The sequence below is a fragment of the Littorina saxatilis genome, linkage group LG4, assembly GCF_037325665.1.
Source record: "Littorina saxatilis isolate snail1 linkage group LG4, US_GU_Lsax_2.0, whole genome shotgun sequence".
Classification (NCBI taxonomy): Eukaryota; Metazoa; Mollusca; class Gastropoda; order Littorinimorpha; family Littorinidae; genus Littorina; species Littorina saxatilis.
This window is the reverse complement of record NC_090248.1, coordinates 40,083,083-40,098,283: the sequence shown is the minus strand read 5'-3', so window position 1 is coordinate 40,098,283 and position 15,201 is coordinate 40,083,083. Positions and strand designations below refer to the sequence as shown.

Below are 15,201 nucleotides of genomic sequence, written 5' to 3'. Positions count from 1 at the left end.
TACTTCTGCTTAATCTAACAGTAACATTAACAACACACACATAAAGAAAAAGAAAACAAACAAGAAAGCAACTTAAAACAACTTTTGTAGTCAGCTTTTTACCCTCTTTTTTCACACAACAAAAAAATAATAAAAAAACAAAACATTTTGCTGATTTACTTTTGTTTTTAAAGTGTGTATGTGTGTTTATGTGGAAAGTAAAGTTCCATAGTAAATTACTTTGTAAACTGTGTGGTAGGGGGTAACTTTCAGTGAGGTTTAGTGTGTGATTGTGTGACAGGGTGTAAATGTTGTTTTGATTTCTTATTTCTTTGTGGCAGCTTTTATTTTTAATTATTTATTAAAACGAGGTTAATTATCATTATATTAAAACATAATATTTTTGTCATCAAGTCTTGTGTGTGTTTGTGGTAGTTATTAGTAGTGCAAATCCACATGTATGCATTATAAGTATGTTTTATGTGTTTGTTCTTTGTATTCGATGAGCCGCTGAGTTGGTCACACAAATCCGGGCTGGTTGGGGGCCGGTTGGGATTTTTGGGGGCCGGTTCAAATTTTCAGCCTGGCCGGTAGCAAAAAAAAAAGTTAAGGTATACCCCTGTGTGTATATGAGTGCATGAGTGTATATGTCTCATTCCCTACATAACATAGCTGAACGATATGTTCTATAGTGGTAGAGAAGGAAGTGAAGAACCTCACACCAACAAGACGAAAATACAAATCAAGCGCCAACTCTGAAACCCTGTGCAAACAACTCAATGAACAACAAGCAAACCAACGCTTATCACAGCAATCTCTTTATAAAGCCCCCAGACTGGAGAACTCCTGTCTTGAAAACAACTCTGAAAAAAGCCGGGGCCAGGGGGCTCTGAAATTGATTTTGGGCGTTCAGTTCTGCAGGGACTATCAGGCGGGAAATTGAATTATTTCTGAACAGTGTACCATAGCAAATTGATCAAGACTTGTGTACTAAAGTCTATGTAAAGTGATCTCATCCATGCTTAGCAAAAAACCCATGTATCAGGCCTGATTGTACTGCGCTTTTTTTTCTGATTAGAATTTTTCCCCTACATTACATGCCGTCATTCAATACTTTCATTATAACATTCCGAAGAAGGCAGTTTGCTGAAATATTGAAAAAGAAAAATCTAACCTGGTTACTGATGTCCATTTTTGTTTAGATTTTTTTCCTTCTGACTAGACTCGTTTTCCTCAGAAATTATTTTTGTTCCTGGGAAAACCAATAAGGTTTCCTCTAAAATGTGCGGATCTGTGGAGAATTCCCCAGCCTGGCCCTGTGTGAGGTTTGCTCAATCAGAGAGAGATGTCATTTCCACGGGGCTATTTGTGGAGATGAGCAACTTACCACATCTCTGAGGTTGGCCTGGAGACGATGTTTTTCATGTGTGAGTCGTTCTATCTCCTCAAGGTTTCGCTGCTTCTTGGTACTGGTCATCTCCAGAAGGGCTATTGTGGCATCCTTCTCGCTGATGGCTGCTTGGACGGCTTCTTGTCTGAAATAAACAAGTGAATTGTTACACAAATAACAATACAGGGGAACCCCCATTTTAAGACACCCCATTTTAAGACACCCCATTTTAAGACACCCCATTATAAGACACCCCATTTTAAGACACCCCATTTTAAGACTTCCTCCGTTTTAAGACCCTCTTTCCTCAGATGTTCTGTTCATAGCCTCTATAAATTTAACTCCACTTTACGACTCCCTCCACCGGCAGACTTTAAAATTGGCAATCTAGTGGCTGCTCCGCCTGCATCTGGCATTATGGGGTTAGTGCTAGGACTGGTTGGTCCGGTGTCAGAATAATGTGACTGGGTGAGACATGAAGCCTGTGCTGCAACTTCTGTCTTGTGTGTGGCGCACGTTATATGTCAAAGCAGCACCGCCCTGATATGGCCCTTCGTGGTCGGCTGGGCGTTAAGCAAGCAAACAAACAAACAAACAAACAACTCCCTCCGTTTTACGACCTGATTTTCTCAGATTTTTGAAGGTCGTAAAAGGGGGTTTCACTGTACTACGTGTGACATTCACATGGGTGGGACTGAAAAATGTCATGAATCCTGAACAATTTTAAGAGGGGGGGGGGGGGGGGGGGGGGGGGGGGGGTGGGGGGGGGGGGGTCTGGGAGCCCCCAGACGCTGAAGGATTTGTATAATTAACAACCAAAAAACCGTCACCATCGACATTACGAATCCGGATTTCCGGCATATACCAGAAGAATCCAACCCTTGCATTCACTTTGATTTATGCAGCTGGTTGTCTGGAACAGTTCCTACAACCCCTGTGATCTGGCATGCAGAAGTCATGAAAGTTGCAATCAACAGTGTAACAAAGTAGCGCCAGTTATATTTTTATTCATGACATTCTTCACACACACACACACACACACACACACACACACACACACACACACACACACACACACACACACACACGCAATCACGCACACAAACATACTTGACACACCAAATCTTTCATCCCTATCATCACAAGCACCACAATTAACTCACTTCATTTCATACACCTCTTCCATCTGCTTGTGTCGCTCGGAGCTCATACGTTTCAGCTTGCCGTCTCGATCTTCCAGCTGTCGGGTGAGGGTGGCCAGTTTGCTGCTGTAGTCGCGAGACGAGGCCTGCATGGCTTCCACTTCTTTTCGCATTTCCTCCATCTGTGTAACAGTCAGTGAACACATTAGGAAAGTACTGAAGGAAAACCCAAATCAAGATCGCAAGCACACTTCCGTGAAAGTCAAGAAAAAGCTCTTTTCATCCAAACAAGAAGAGCAAACGCTCGATCGAGTCACTTTCGCAGTTCTGAATATTATATGAGGCATCAGATGGACAGGAAGAAATTGCTATTCACAACACAATGAGTCACGTTCACATAAAATTTGAGCCCGGTCACTTTTATAGTTTCCGAGAAAAGCCCAACGTTAAGTTGTGTGTTGCCGAACAGAAAAGGCTAGTTATCTCCCTTGTTTTTCTGATAACTTTCGTAAAAGGCTACAGATGTAAATACTTTGATGTAAAGAATAATCCTACAAAGTTTCAATCACATCCGATGAACTTTGTCAAAGATATAAAATGTCTAATTTTTCCTTTGACGCTGACCTGTGACCTTGAAAAAGGTCAAAGGTCAACGAAACCATCGTTAAAGTGTAGAGGTCATTGGAGGTCACGACTAAACAAAATATGAGCCCGATCGCTTTGATAGTTTCCGAGAAAAGATATAAAATGTCTAATTTTTCCTTTGACGCTGACCTGTGACCTTGAAAAAGGTCAAAGGTCAACGAAACCATCGTTAAAGTGTAGAGGTCATTGGAGGTCACGACTAAACAAAATATGAGCCCGATCGCTTTAATAGTTTCCGAGAAAAGTCCAACGTTAAGGTGGTGTCTACGGACGGCCGGCCGGACGGCCGGCCGGACAGACTAACACTGACCGATTACATAGAGTCACTTTTTCTCAAGTGACTCAAAAATCATATCAAAATCAGACGGTTGGTTTAGTGAGACAGCTTTTCTAAAAGAGAGGAACAAATATAACCAATTACACAACATTTGTGCAGTGGAACCCCCCTTTTAAGACCTCCAAAAATCTGAGAGAAATAGGTCTTAACACTATTGTGACTAGCATTGCCACGGCGTTAACGTCCTGCCTGCCCAAGCTTGCCACCAAGAAACTTCCCAAAAAACAGTAACTGTAAAGAAATCTGTCTAGCAAGCTTGAATTAAGTCCAATCACCACCAAATTTTGTGTACTAATTAAAAAATGGATGCCCAGTTCAGTCGTGCTATTTATACGTTTGTCACGCGATTTGTTTTAGCAAATAATTTGTGTTTTTTAACGTTTTTTTGTGTGTGTTTTCTTTTCCACTGCTTTTTTGAAAGTTATTTTTTAACAGAAAGTATTATAAATAATTTTATAACCAAACAAGGTGTAAAACCTATGAATTAGCTGAAATATTGTTAAAATTCTACACAGAAATAAGGAGACAGTACAAAGAAAAAAACAAGCAAATCCCGCATTCACTCACAGCATCCTGACTCAAATGAAACAAAACTGTGACACTCACCAAATGATGTCTAGGTAATCCATATTGAATATAAGTCACATTTTCACAACAAAGTCCCAACTGTTCACCTATGAACATTTCCAAAAGTATTAGGAGGCTCCAGCCATCCATTGTTATCAGTGCTGCCACGCCCCCCTTGCAACTACACATTCGAAGATTCATGCAGTACCACCCTAACACGTGTAGTTTGCCGACTCATACTAGCAACAACAGGACTGTTTCTTCCTCAATATCACTGCTATTATCGCTTTCTTGAGGCGAAAACAACACGTCGGAATCATGATCTACAGGGTCCTCAAGATCCAACATCCGGAGAATCTCCTCCCGTGACAAGGCTCGCCTTCGATTCATTTTTTTTCTCGAAAAAACCACACAAATCAGGCTAATATTGCATATGGCGGAAGGGCACGCAAAGTGTGTCAAGGGAAACAACTCAATTTACTGCAAGCTTCAAAAACCGGGAAGCAATCACGAGTCGTGTACCCTGTATGGCTCTTACTGAAAAATGCGCGTCCCGTCCATGGGCGTGTCAGCGTGGTTACTGATTTATCAGTGTCCCGTCGCGAAAGTGTTAACAAGGAGGGAGTCTTAAAATGGGGGTACTTTTACAGAGAGGGTCCCCGCTGGTTTTTAAAAACAAAATTCCATGACTTTTCCATGACTTTCCATGAGCCTCAATAACATTTTTCATGACTAGATCCACAGGTCGCCATTTCCGAACACGCAAACTTTTTACGTCTTGTCACTGCCAGTTTTGACACTGGCTTGCTTTGCACTGAATTTGAGTCAGTTTCTACGCAGTGTCTCTTTGACAAGCAAGTCAAGCATTTTCTACGCAGTCAGATTATCGGTAATGTTTGCTGGTCCTGTCATTTCACTAAACTGGACCAGCCACTGTTTGTATCCATCTGCACTTTCGTAAATTCCGTTTCGTAACCGTCACTGTGACTTGACGAACTGTCATTTTTTTCACCGCGATACACAGTTCATTGCGAAGATCTTCCTCGGTAATTCGTTCCAATTCCGCATACTTTTTGTTGTCAAGAAACAACTCGAAAGAAAGTTTCAAACTCATCATCCTCCATCTTGCTTGTCGAAGCGCTAAAGTACTTTATCGATGCAAAAACAAAAGCAGAAAACTTCGACGAAACCGACTCAAATGCAGCGCAGACGACACGACGAGATAACGGAAGGAAGTGAGCTTCGCTTAGGGTCAAGTGCCGTTAAAAATACCGTTATTCTCGTATGCAAATACGAACGAGAAGTTGGTCATACGAACAAGCCTTGTGCTGGCGACGCAAATCGCTGCTGGCTGGCAAAGGGGGAATGGCTGGGCAACGAAAATCGTCGCTGGCGTGCTAAAGGTTAATTTTTTATTTTTTTATATTTTTGTTAAATTCCATGACTTTCCATGACTTGAATTGAAATTCCATGACTTTCCAGTCCTGGAAAATTAAAAATCAAATTCCATGACTTTCCAGGTTTTCCATGACCTGTACGAACCCTGTACAGAGGTTATGAACAGAACAAAAAATCTGAGAGAAATAGGTCTTAACAAGGAGGGAGTCTTAAAATGGGGGTACTTTTACACAGGTTATGAACAGAAAGTCTGAGGAACCAGGGTCTTAAAGCAGGAGGGAGTCTTAACAAGGGGGTTCCACTGTACACCGATTTTCTCCAAGGTGGTGACTTTAGAAAGTGGGTCTGCAGCCAAACCTCCTTCTTCTTCAGCGTTCCAGAATTTTCTGGTTACGTGTGAGCTCGTTTGCCCATTTGGGTTCCCCACACTATACTCTGAGAGCATAGTCAGCTCACTACGCTTTCGTTGAGTAGGCGTGCTGGGTATTTTCGTGTTTCCATAACCCACCAAACTCCGACATGGGTTACAGGATCTTTTCCCTGCGCACTTGGTCTTGTGCTTGCGTGTACACACGAAGGGGGTTAAGTCACTAAGCAGGTCTGCACATAAATTGACCTGGGAGATCGGAAAAATCTCCACTCTTAACCCACCAGGCGGCAGCGACCAGGATTCGAACTCACGACCTCCCGATTAGGAGGCCGACGTCTTACCACCACGCCACCGCGCCCGTCTATCAGCCAAACCAAAACCAGTTCTGTATGAGTCATGACGAGTGGGCAAAAGACACTGGATCTAGGGGTACGAAACAACTCACAGCCATTTTTGAAGTGTCAATTTGTTCCTGAAGCTCAGCCATGTCCATCTCTCGCTGAGCAGTGATGCGAACGCTCTCCCTCAGCGCTTCTTCAAGCTCCTCTACCCTCTCATTCTTCTGGTCAAGGACTGACTGCACAATGAAATAAAAGAAAGTTATACTTTGTGATAAAGAAAGCGATCTTGCTTTGTTTGGGCATTGTCCATCTCTCGCTGAGCCGTTATGTGAATGCTCTCCCTTAGCGCTTCCTCCAGCTCCTATATCCTCTCATTTTCCTGGCCAAGGACTGATTACAATTAAATTACAGACATGCATTTTTCACAGAGTGTGAGAGAGCGAGAGAGAGAGAGAGTGAGAGACTCAGACTCAGACCTTTCTTACAAAAGGATAAAGGTTTTAGGCAAAGCCTATTCTTCCAACCTGTCCTTTATACAACAAATAAAGACAGACCCACATAAAAAATATAAATTCAATCATATAAAATACAGAAATACATTGTATGGAATGCAACACAATGTGCATGTAAGGAATTACCTAAGGAGAACTCAAAAATTACAAAATGACATTGACATAGTTATACCTTTCATTTGGGAATAAAGTTGCTCCGATCAGCTACACATCCGTTAACACAAGTACAAAATGTTTAACAAAATAACAATCGAACAAGACATTTCATTCACGAATGATGTGTGAACGTGACTGTCTCTTAAACATTTTAACTGAAGTTGCATTTCTTATCTGTTGATTGATTGATCTGTTGGGGGAAGGAGTTCCAGAGAAACGCTCCCGAGAAGGCTAAGCTCGATTTGTAGAGGTCTATGCGAGGTATAGGAGGGATGATTTTTTGGGACCATATCTTTTTGTGGCATGTTTGAAATGTCGTCATTTAGAATTTTATACATGAACACAGCCTTGTTTAACGTCAACTGATCTTTCAAGGGGAGGAAATTCAGGAACTTTAGTTTATCATCCGTGGACCTATTCAAATTATGCAGAATAAGTTTTGCAGCTCGGCGATGCAGAGAATTGAGTCTTTTTAAATGAACATCACTGCAGTTATCCCAAAGTGTCGATGCGAAGTTTATATGAGGCATTATGTGGGTGTAATAGAACATTTTGAGTGCTGCAGAATCTGCATAAAGAGAGCGAGAGAGAGAGAGTGAGAGAGAGAGAGAGAGAGAGAGAGAGAGAGAGAGAGAGAGAGAGAGAGAGAGTGAGAGAGAGAGTGAGAGAGAGAGAGAGAGAGAGAGAGAGAGAGAGAGAGAGAGAGAGAGAGAGAGAGAGAGAGAGAGAGAGAGTGAGAGAATTATTAGAGTGAAAGCTCATGCAAGTATGAGCAAAGGATAAGTGTGTGCATATGTGAATGCTGTTTGTTACAAGATGTTTGAAATGGTCAAAATCACGCTGAACTGATGATTCCCCTGTTCTCCATAGATTTCAATCACACTGACACAAACACAGAGAGACATAGTCACAGAGACACAAACACAGAGAGACACAAACACAGAGAGACACAAACACAGAGAGACACAAACACAGAGACACAAACACAGAGACACTCTCTCCCTCGCCCTCTCTCTTTTCTCTCTGTCTGCCTCAGTACCTCCCTCTATAACATCCCATGCACAAACAAATGTTCAAACTTACAGACAGCTGTGAAGCATCATCGGTGAATGAGTCTTCTCTTTTCCTTGCTTCTTCAAGAAGCTGTGCGTTCTTCTTCTTCTCTGTCTGCTGGTTGCGTTTCAGTGTTCCCATCTTCTGTTTGTATTCCTTGATCACTCTGAGCAATACAAACACACAATCATTCAATTGAATCCATGAAAACGATATTTCCAAGGTCTGCATTAACATCTCTGCTACAACTTTCAAATGCAAGATTCTCTCTTTGGAAGACTTCATTTCTGTTTAACAACCTTTAATCTCACTCCTGTCTCTCACCCCCACACCCCCTCCCTTTTTATGTGCTCTACCCGGGGTACAGACAAACTGCCAACCACCTGACAGCCACGTAGCTCGCTCCCCCTTCTTCTTCTCCCCCCCCCCCCCCCCCCCCATATTATCAAATGTACAACTTGCGATGTTACACCGGTATCAGGAATTGGAGTCTCCTTCAGTCTTTTGTTTTCTTTAAGCTCAGTCAGGGTTTTTTGCTAAATGCATGAGTGTGTACGTGTGTTCCTCCCTCTCTCCCCCTAGTTGATGCATTTAAGGCCAAAAAAAGATGTACGACTTTCAAACTTACTCCTGCATCTCAGCAATCTGACTCTCCTTCTCTTTCTTGTCTTCCTCCAGCTCAGCGACTTTCTTCTGCAGTTCTTGCAGCACGCTAGGACCCGGCATGTCCATTTCTTTCCCGTTGATCTCTCCGCTCTCGGACATCGAATCCACCGAGGGCGAAGGTGCGGGGATGGGGAGGGGGTCAGTCTGGATTTCTTTGGAGGCCATGTCTTTAATCTGTTGAAAAGAAGCAGAAACATTTTTGTTTTTAAAAACCCTCTCTTTTTGTATAGTGTTCAAAAAAAGAAACGCATAGCTTGTAATATTTGGTTAATTTAGTTATATGGCTACAAGGATATCCACCAAACTGCAGAAAATGTTTATCTGGTCGTCGACCTTTCATCCATTGCCACAAGTGAGCTCTGCACGTGACGCATGCGTTATCAGTGGCTACAATGTCAAAATTGCTCATTTGGCATGACCACTCGTCATGCTTCAGTGTAATCTCGTGAAACTCGGGGAATATTGAGCTCTCACCATGTCTTCCAAAACCCATAAAAGCGGATTGTTCGCCACAAAGAAATCAGACGACAATTCAGCGACGAAAGATGGCCCGATTGAGCAGAGAAGACCGCCAAATTGCATTGGGTCGTTTACAAGCAGGCCAAAGTCAAAGTGCAATCGCCAGGCACTTCCACGTGTCCCAGAGCACCATCAGTAGACTGTGGGTCAGGTTTCAAGCCACTGGCTCCGTTGCTGACTTGCCACGAGCGGGAAGACCAAGGGCGACAACTGCTGCTCACGACCGCTTCATACGGCTCCGCCACCTCCGGAATCGTTTCCTGTCGGCCTCATCTTCTGTCCAGGCTCTCCCCGGGCCACACCGATTATCGGACCAGACCGTGCGGAACCGCCTGCATGAAGCTGGTTTGAGAGCTCGCAGACCTCACAGAGGAGCTGTCCTCACCCGCCGCCATCGCCAGAACCGAGTGCAGTGGGGCAACCAGCACCTTCGCTGGACCGTCCGGAATCACTGGAGACACGTGTGGTTCAGCGACGAGTCCTACTTCCTGCTCCAGCGACATGATGGTCGGAGGAGGGTCTACCGGAGAGTAAACGAACGTTACGCGCCCAACTGTGTGGATGAGGCACCCGTTCATGGTGGTGGAGGCGTCATGGTGTGGGGGGCGATCAATACCGCTGGAAGGAGCACCCTGGTGCACGTCCAAGGGCGCATAACTGCCCAGCGATACGTGGAGGAAATTCTGCGCCCACACGCCCTTCCTCTTCTGGCTGACCAGGATGCCATATTCCAGCAGGACAACGCTCGCCCGCACACAGCACGACTCACCACCCAGTTCCTCACCGACCACCATGTCCAGGTGCTTCCCTGGCCATCCATGTCGCCAGACATGAACCCGATAGAACACCTCTGGGATGAATTGGACAGACGTGTGCGCAGGCGAGAAGAAGCGCCGGCAAATCACCGCGATCTATTGCAGGCACTTCAGGAGGAGTGGGACACCATCCCACAGCAAGATATCCGGCATCTGATCCAGTCCATGCCCAGAAGGTGCCGGGCAGTTGTTGCTGCTCAAGGCAGTCACACCCCCTACTGACTTGACAGCCTCGGCACCCAATCGTATTGATTGACTGATTGATTTGAAGATGCAAATGAACTGTGTGTGCATTCAACTGTGTCCATGTGTGTGTGTGTGTGTGTGTGTCTGTCTGTCTGTGTGTGTGTGTGTGTAGAGCGATTCAGACTAGGCTGCTGGACCGATCTTTGTGAGGTTTGACATGGGAGTTCCTGGGTGTGAGGTCCCCGAACGTTTTTTTCTTTTTTTGGATAAATGTCTTTGATGACGTCATATCCGGCTTTTCGTGAGGGTTGAGGCGGCACTGTCGCGCCCTCAGTTTTTAACCAAATTGGTTGAAATTTTGGTCAAGTAATCTTCGACGAAGCCCGGACTTCGGTGTTGCATTTCAGCTTGGTGGCTTGAAGGTTGATTGATGACTTTGGTCATTGAAAGTCTGAAAATTGTAAAAGGGGTATTTTTTGTATAAAGCGATCCAAATTTGCGTTCATCTTGTTGTCCATCATGTTCTGATTCCAGGGGCGTATGGATGTGTTGTATTCGGATTGGATACAGGCTCTGAAAATTGAATATATAAAAATTGTTATCAAAATTGGGTTTTCCAAATCAATTTGGGGGCACTTTCATCTTATTCCTTGTCGGTTCCTGATTCCAAAAACATATAGATATGATATGTTTGGATTAAAAACACGCTCAGAAAGTTAAAACGAAGAGAGGTACAGAAAAGCGTGCTATCCTTCTCAGCGCAACTACTACCCCGCTCTTCTTGTCAATTTCACTGCCTATGCCGTGAGCGGTGGACTGACGATGCTACGAGTATACGGTCTTGCTGCGTTGCATTGCGTTCAGTTTCATTCTGTGAGTTCGACAGCTACTTGACTAAATGTTGTATTTTCGCCTTACGCGACTTGTTAAGTACTATTTATCTTCACACAACTAACGATACGATCCCCCAGGGTTTTCGATGGAGTTTTCTTTGCCGGATGTTTACTTTTCGGGAACCTTTTTGCACTATTTACATTGCACTTCAAATATTGCGCTTTTTCTCTCACGCTACAACCTTTCTCTTAACATAAAAGCTTAATTTTAGCTCATCAGCATTTTCTCTGCTATACACTTTATCAAAGCGTGAACACTAAATCTATCATCAAGACACTTAAAAAAAAAAAAAAAATAAAAAAAAAAAAAAACTGTGTCCATACCAAATTTCAAACAAATAATCTAAATATTGGATTTTCTGTTAATTTTTTCGAAAAATAAAACAAATTTGGCAAGTAGCAACTATGCGTTTCTTTTTTTGAACAGTATATGATCGACTCCCAAAGTACATGGCTTATGTTTACCAATGAGGATGAAAGTCATTTGTTCATTTCAATGCTTCTTATTGTCTCCTGTGCCAGGAGAAAGGTTCCGAATAACTCTCGCTTTACTCTACTGCACAAGTCGTATTCATTTAGAGAGCTTACTTCCCTTTGTTTTTCAGATCTTATGTTTACCAAAAACTTCCATTATATTTTACCTGTAAACTTATCTCAAAATACAGGAAATGAAATCGTCAACGGGTCAAAAGTACTTGTTGATATTTCATGTGACTGTTTTTGTGTGTGCGATAGTCATCACTTTTACTGTGCTTTAGCCTTGTTTTGACTGGTTTTTTAACAATGACCAGTACTTGTGAGAGCAAGGATTTTCATTTGGAAAGGAATACTACACAGATACAACAAGAAGGGCAAAGCCCATACGACTCACATGCTTTACACATTTTTCCTACCAAAATACATGTGACCTTGACCAGGTCATCCAAGGTCATGCAACACAAAGCTGTTAATTCAAGACATAGGAAGTACAATGGTGCTTATTGGCTCTTTCTACCATGAGATATGGTCACTTTTAGTGGTTCACTACCTTATTTTGGTCACATTTCATAAGGGTCAAAGTGACCTTGACCTTGATCATATGTGACCGAATGTGTCTCATGATGAAAGCATAACATGTGCCCCACATAATTTTTAAGTTTGAAACAGTTATCTTCCATAGTTCAGGGTCAAGGTCACTTCAAAATATGTATACAATCCAACTTTGAAGAGCTCCTGTGACCTTGACCTTGAAGCAAGGTAAACCAAACTGGTATCAAAAGATGGGGCTTACTTTGCCCTATATATCATATATAGGTGAGGTATTGAATCTCAAAAACTTCAGAGAAAATGGGAAAAATATGAAAAATAGCTGTTTTTTAGGCAACATTTATGGCCCCTGCGACCTTGACCTTGAAGCAAGGTCAAGATGCTATGTATGTTTTTTGGGGCCTTGTCATCATACACCATCTTGCCAAATTTGGTACTGATAGACTGAATAGATGCCAAGAAATATCCAACGTTAAAGTTTTCCGGACGGACGGACGGACGACTCGGGTGAGTACATAGACTCACTTTTGCTTCGCATGTGAGTCAAAAATGAATTTGTTTGTTTGTTTGTTTGTTTGCTTAACGCCCAGCCGACCACGAAGGGCCATATCAGGGCGGTGCTGCTTTGACATTTAACGTGCGCCACACACAAGACAGAAGTCGCAGCACAGGCTTCATGTCTCACCCAGTCACATTATTCTGACACCGGACCAACCAGTCCTAGCACTAACCCCATAATGCCAGACGCCAGGCGGAGCAGCCACTAGATTGCCAATTTTAAAGTCTTAGGTATGACCCGGCCGGGGTTCGAACCCACGACCTCCCGATCATGGGGCGGACGCCTTACCACTAGGCCAACCGTGCTGGTATACAAAAATGAATAGTGTGATAACTGAAATGGGGTAGCGCACTACTCTGTCCATACAGCCTTAAGACTTTGATTTGATCTTTGTGTCTGAACCTTGGGTGAATCTGTCACCCTGTATACTTCTCAAAGTCAGCCCAAATTTGTATCTCCTCCATTCGTTATCTTCTTGCTGACAATAAGTTCAAATACAAACCGTACTCAAATGATAAACAAAAATATCCATTCAGCTTTAAAACAATAAACTTTTTTCATTTTTTTCAGGTTAAAATGCATGCTATCATTCAAATGCACTCAAATGCGATAAACCTCAAACAAGAAGTCTTAAAAACTTCCCCTATTCGCACAAGATTCTTAACCAACTAGCAACACAGAATACGGGAAAACATAAAAGTAAAAGATCTGATTGATAATGGGATCAAATCAAAAAAACAGCTAGACTGCCAACGTTCCATTAATCATTGCCTCACCAGCATCTTGCAAGCGAGTTTCGTCAACAATTTTGAGAAAAATTCATTATCTGTATCACAAGTGTTTGTCCGTGTGTCTGCTTAAAAGACCACTGGGTCGACATACTGTAAATGCAACGTTTTGTTTTTTCATAAATCAAACGTTCCAATAATCTAACATTATAGTTTTTTTTTGATAAAGGGATGCTCTTGCTCCAACAATAAAAGCAAATGCTACTCACAGACTGCTTGCTCTGTTCGTGTGCACGAGCCTCCAACTGTCTCATCTTGGCGTCTGCCTGGAATTTCTGTGACCTCAGTTCTGTCTGCTCCTCCCTCAGCTCACACAGTTCCGTCTGTTAGCAATTAATGAAGCAGAACATTATTTGATAAACATGGAAAGGAAACAACCACAATCACACAAAAAAAGAAGGAAAGAAAGGCTTATCCTATCACACAGTCTGTTAACACTCAGCTCACACAGTTCCGTCTGTTAACAATTGATGAAGCAGAACATTATTTGATAACCATGGAAAGGAAACAGCCACAATCATGGAAAAGAGGGAAAGAAAAGTCGAAAACACAGAATGTGACCCTATCACAGTGTCTGTTATCACAAACTTACACTAACTGACAAACCTCTTTGAAAAACAAAATCTGTAAATCATGTTGCATGACTTAATCTGGGTACAAAACACCAGGAAAAAAAGCGAGGTGTACCATATTATTATCATATTATTATCATTGTTTGTTTACATTCATTTCACTGAAGAAAGTCTTTGGAACTTGGTGTTTACTGTGGGTTTTTTTTCTTCTAATTTAATATTATTATGATTTGTAACCATTTGGTCACAAGGTACTTAGAAAGGCTTTACTATCTTAAGTTTGTTGTTTTCCCACTTCTCCTTTCACGCACGCACGTAGGCATGCACACACACGCACACACACACACAGACAGACAGACACACACAGAGTAGAGTGACACACACACACACACACACACACAGAAAGAAAAACACTGTCCGTAAAAGATGAAAGGGTTTGGCTAAGCTGCCCTTTACTCTCGTAACTTTCATGCAATTTGATTAATCATCAAACAGCTTTCAAATAGTACACCAGACCTGGGAACCCCTGTTTTGCACTTGGAGTATTCTCAAACAAACTTGGTGTATTTTCAGAAAAATGAGCGTACTCCACACAGCGTTTGAACATCCTTGATTAAAACATGCCTCACGCGTGTCCGTCACACCGTTAATTAAGTTTACCTATACATGTACATTTAAAACAAATGTTTTCTTCAATGTTTACTGACAAAAACTGTAATCATGTGACAAAATACTGGATCGGCTTCGAGATGGGCGTGTGAAGAAAAGTTGTCTAGGAATTTTTCTCGTCGTATTTCTTGTCCACTGATCGTATTCTCGACAATCATGCGTACAAAATACGGCGAAATCGTATGGGTTCCCAGGTCTGGTACACTCACGTGTTTGGCAGTCAGCTCAAGATGCATGGCTTCCATTTGAGTCTTGAGGTCCTGGTTGGTCTTGATGTACAGATCTAACTCTTCCTGGTGATCCTTGTCCGACTGCTCCCGCATCTCTCGTAACCTAAAGTTACCACATGTATCACAATGTTGATGCGATAAGATATTTTGGAGTTGAGAGAAATCTGGGCGATCTATACTTGCAACTTGTGCATAAAAAAGGTCATAAGGTACCAGTATTGATTAGATAAAATTTGGCGAAATTATCAAGAACTCTACCTTATCATCTGAAAACACAGCAGCACAAATGTTTTTGTGATCACTGATTTGATTCTTTTTAAATTCTAACATGTAAAGTTGCATGTGGGTTTTCTTTATGACTGATTTGAGTTTTATACATTCTAAATTT

At 42.4% G+C, this 15,201-nt stretch overlaps 1 protein-coding gene across 2 annotated transcripts in view; it reads right to left on the bottom strand.

Annotated features, from left to right (window-relative positions):
- Positions 1-15,201, bottom strand: part of LOC138964733 (ERC protein 2-like) — a 65,806-nt gene that overhangs the window by 19,190 nt on the left and 31,415 nt on the right. For both annotated transcript variants that reach the window (XM_070336767.1, XM_070336768.1), the window contains 7 exons: positions 14,793-14,916; positions 13,552-13,665; positions 8,519-8,730; positions 7,921-8,056; positions 6,274-6,405; positions 2,533-2,693; positions 1,367-1,514 (listed from right to left, as the gene is read on the bottom strand). In XM_070336767.1, the coding sequence (XP_070192868.1) occupies positions 1,367-1,514; positions 2,533-2,693; positions 6,274-6,405; positions 7,921-8,056; positions 8,519-8,730; positions 13,552-13,665; positions 14,793-14,916 (1,027 nt within the window). The remainder of the gene's footprint in view (positions 1-1,366; positions 1,515-2,532; positions 2,694-6,273; positions 6,406-7,920; positions 8,057-8,518; positions 8,731-13,551; positions 13,666-14,792; positions 14,917-15,201) is intronic.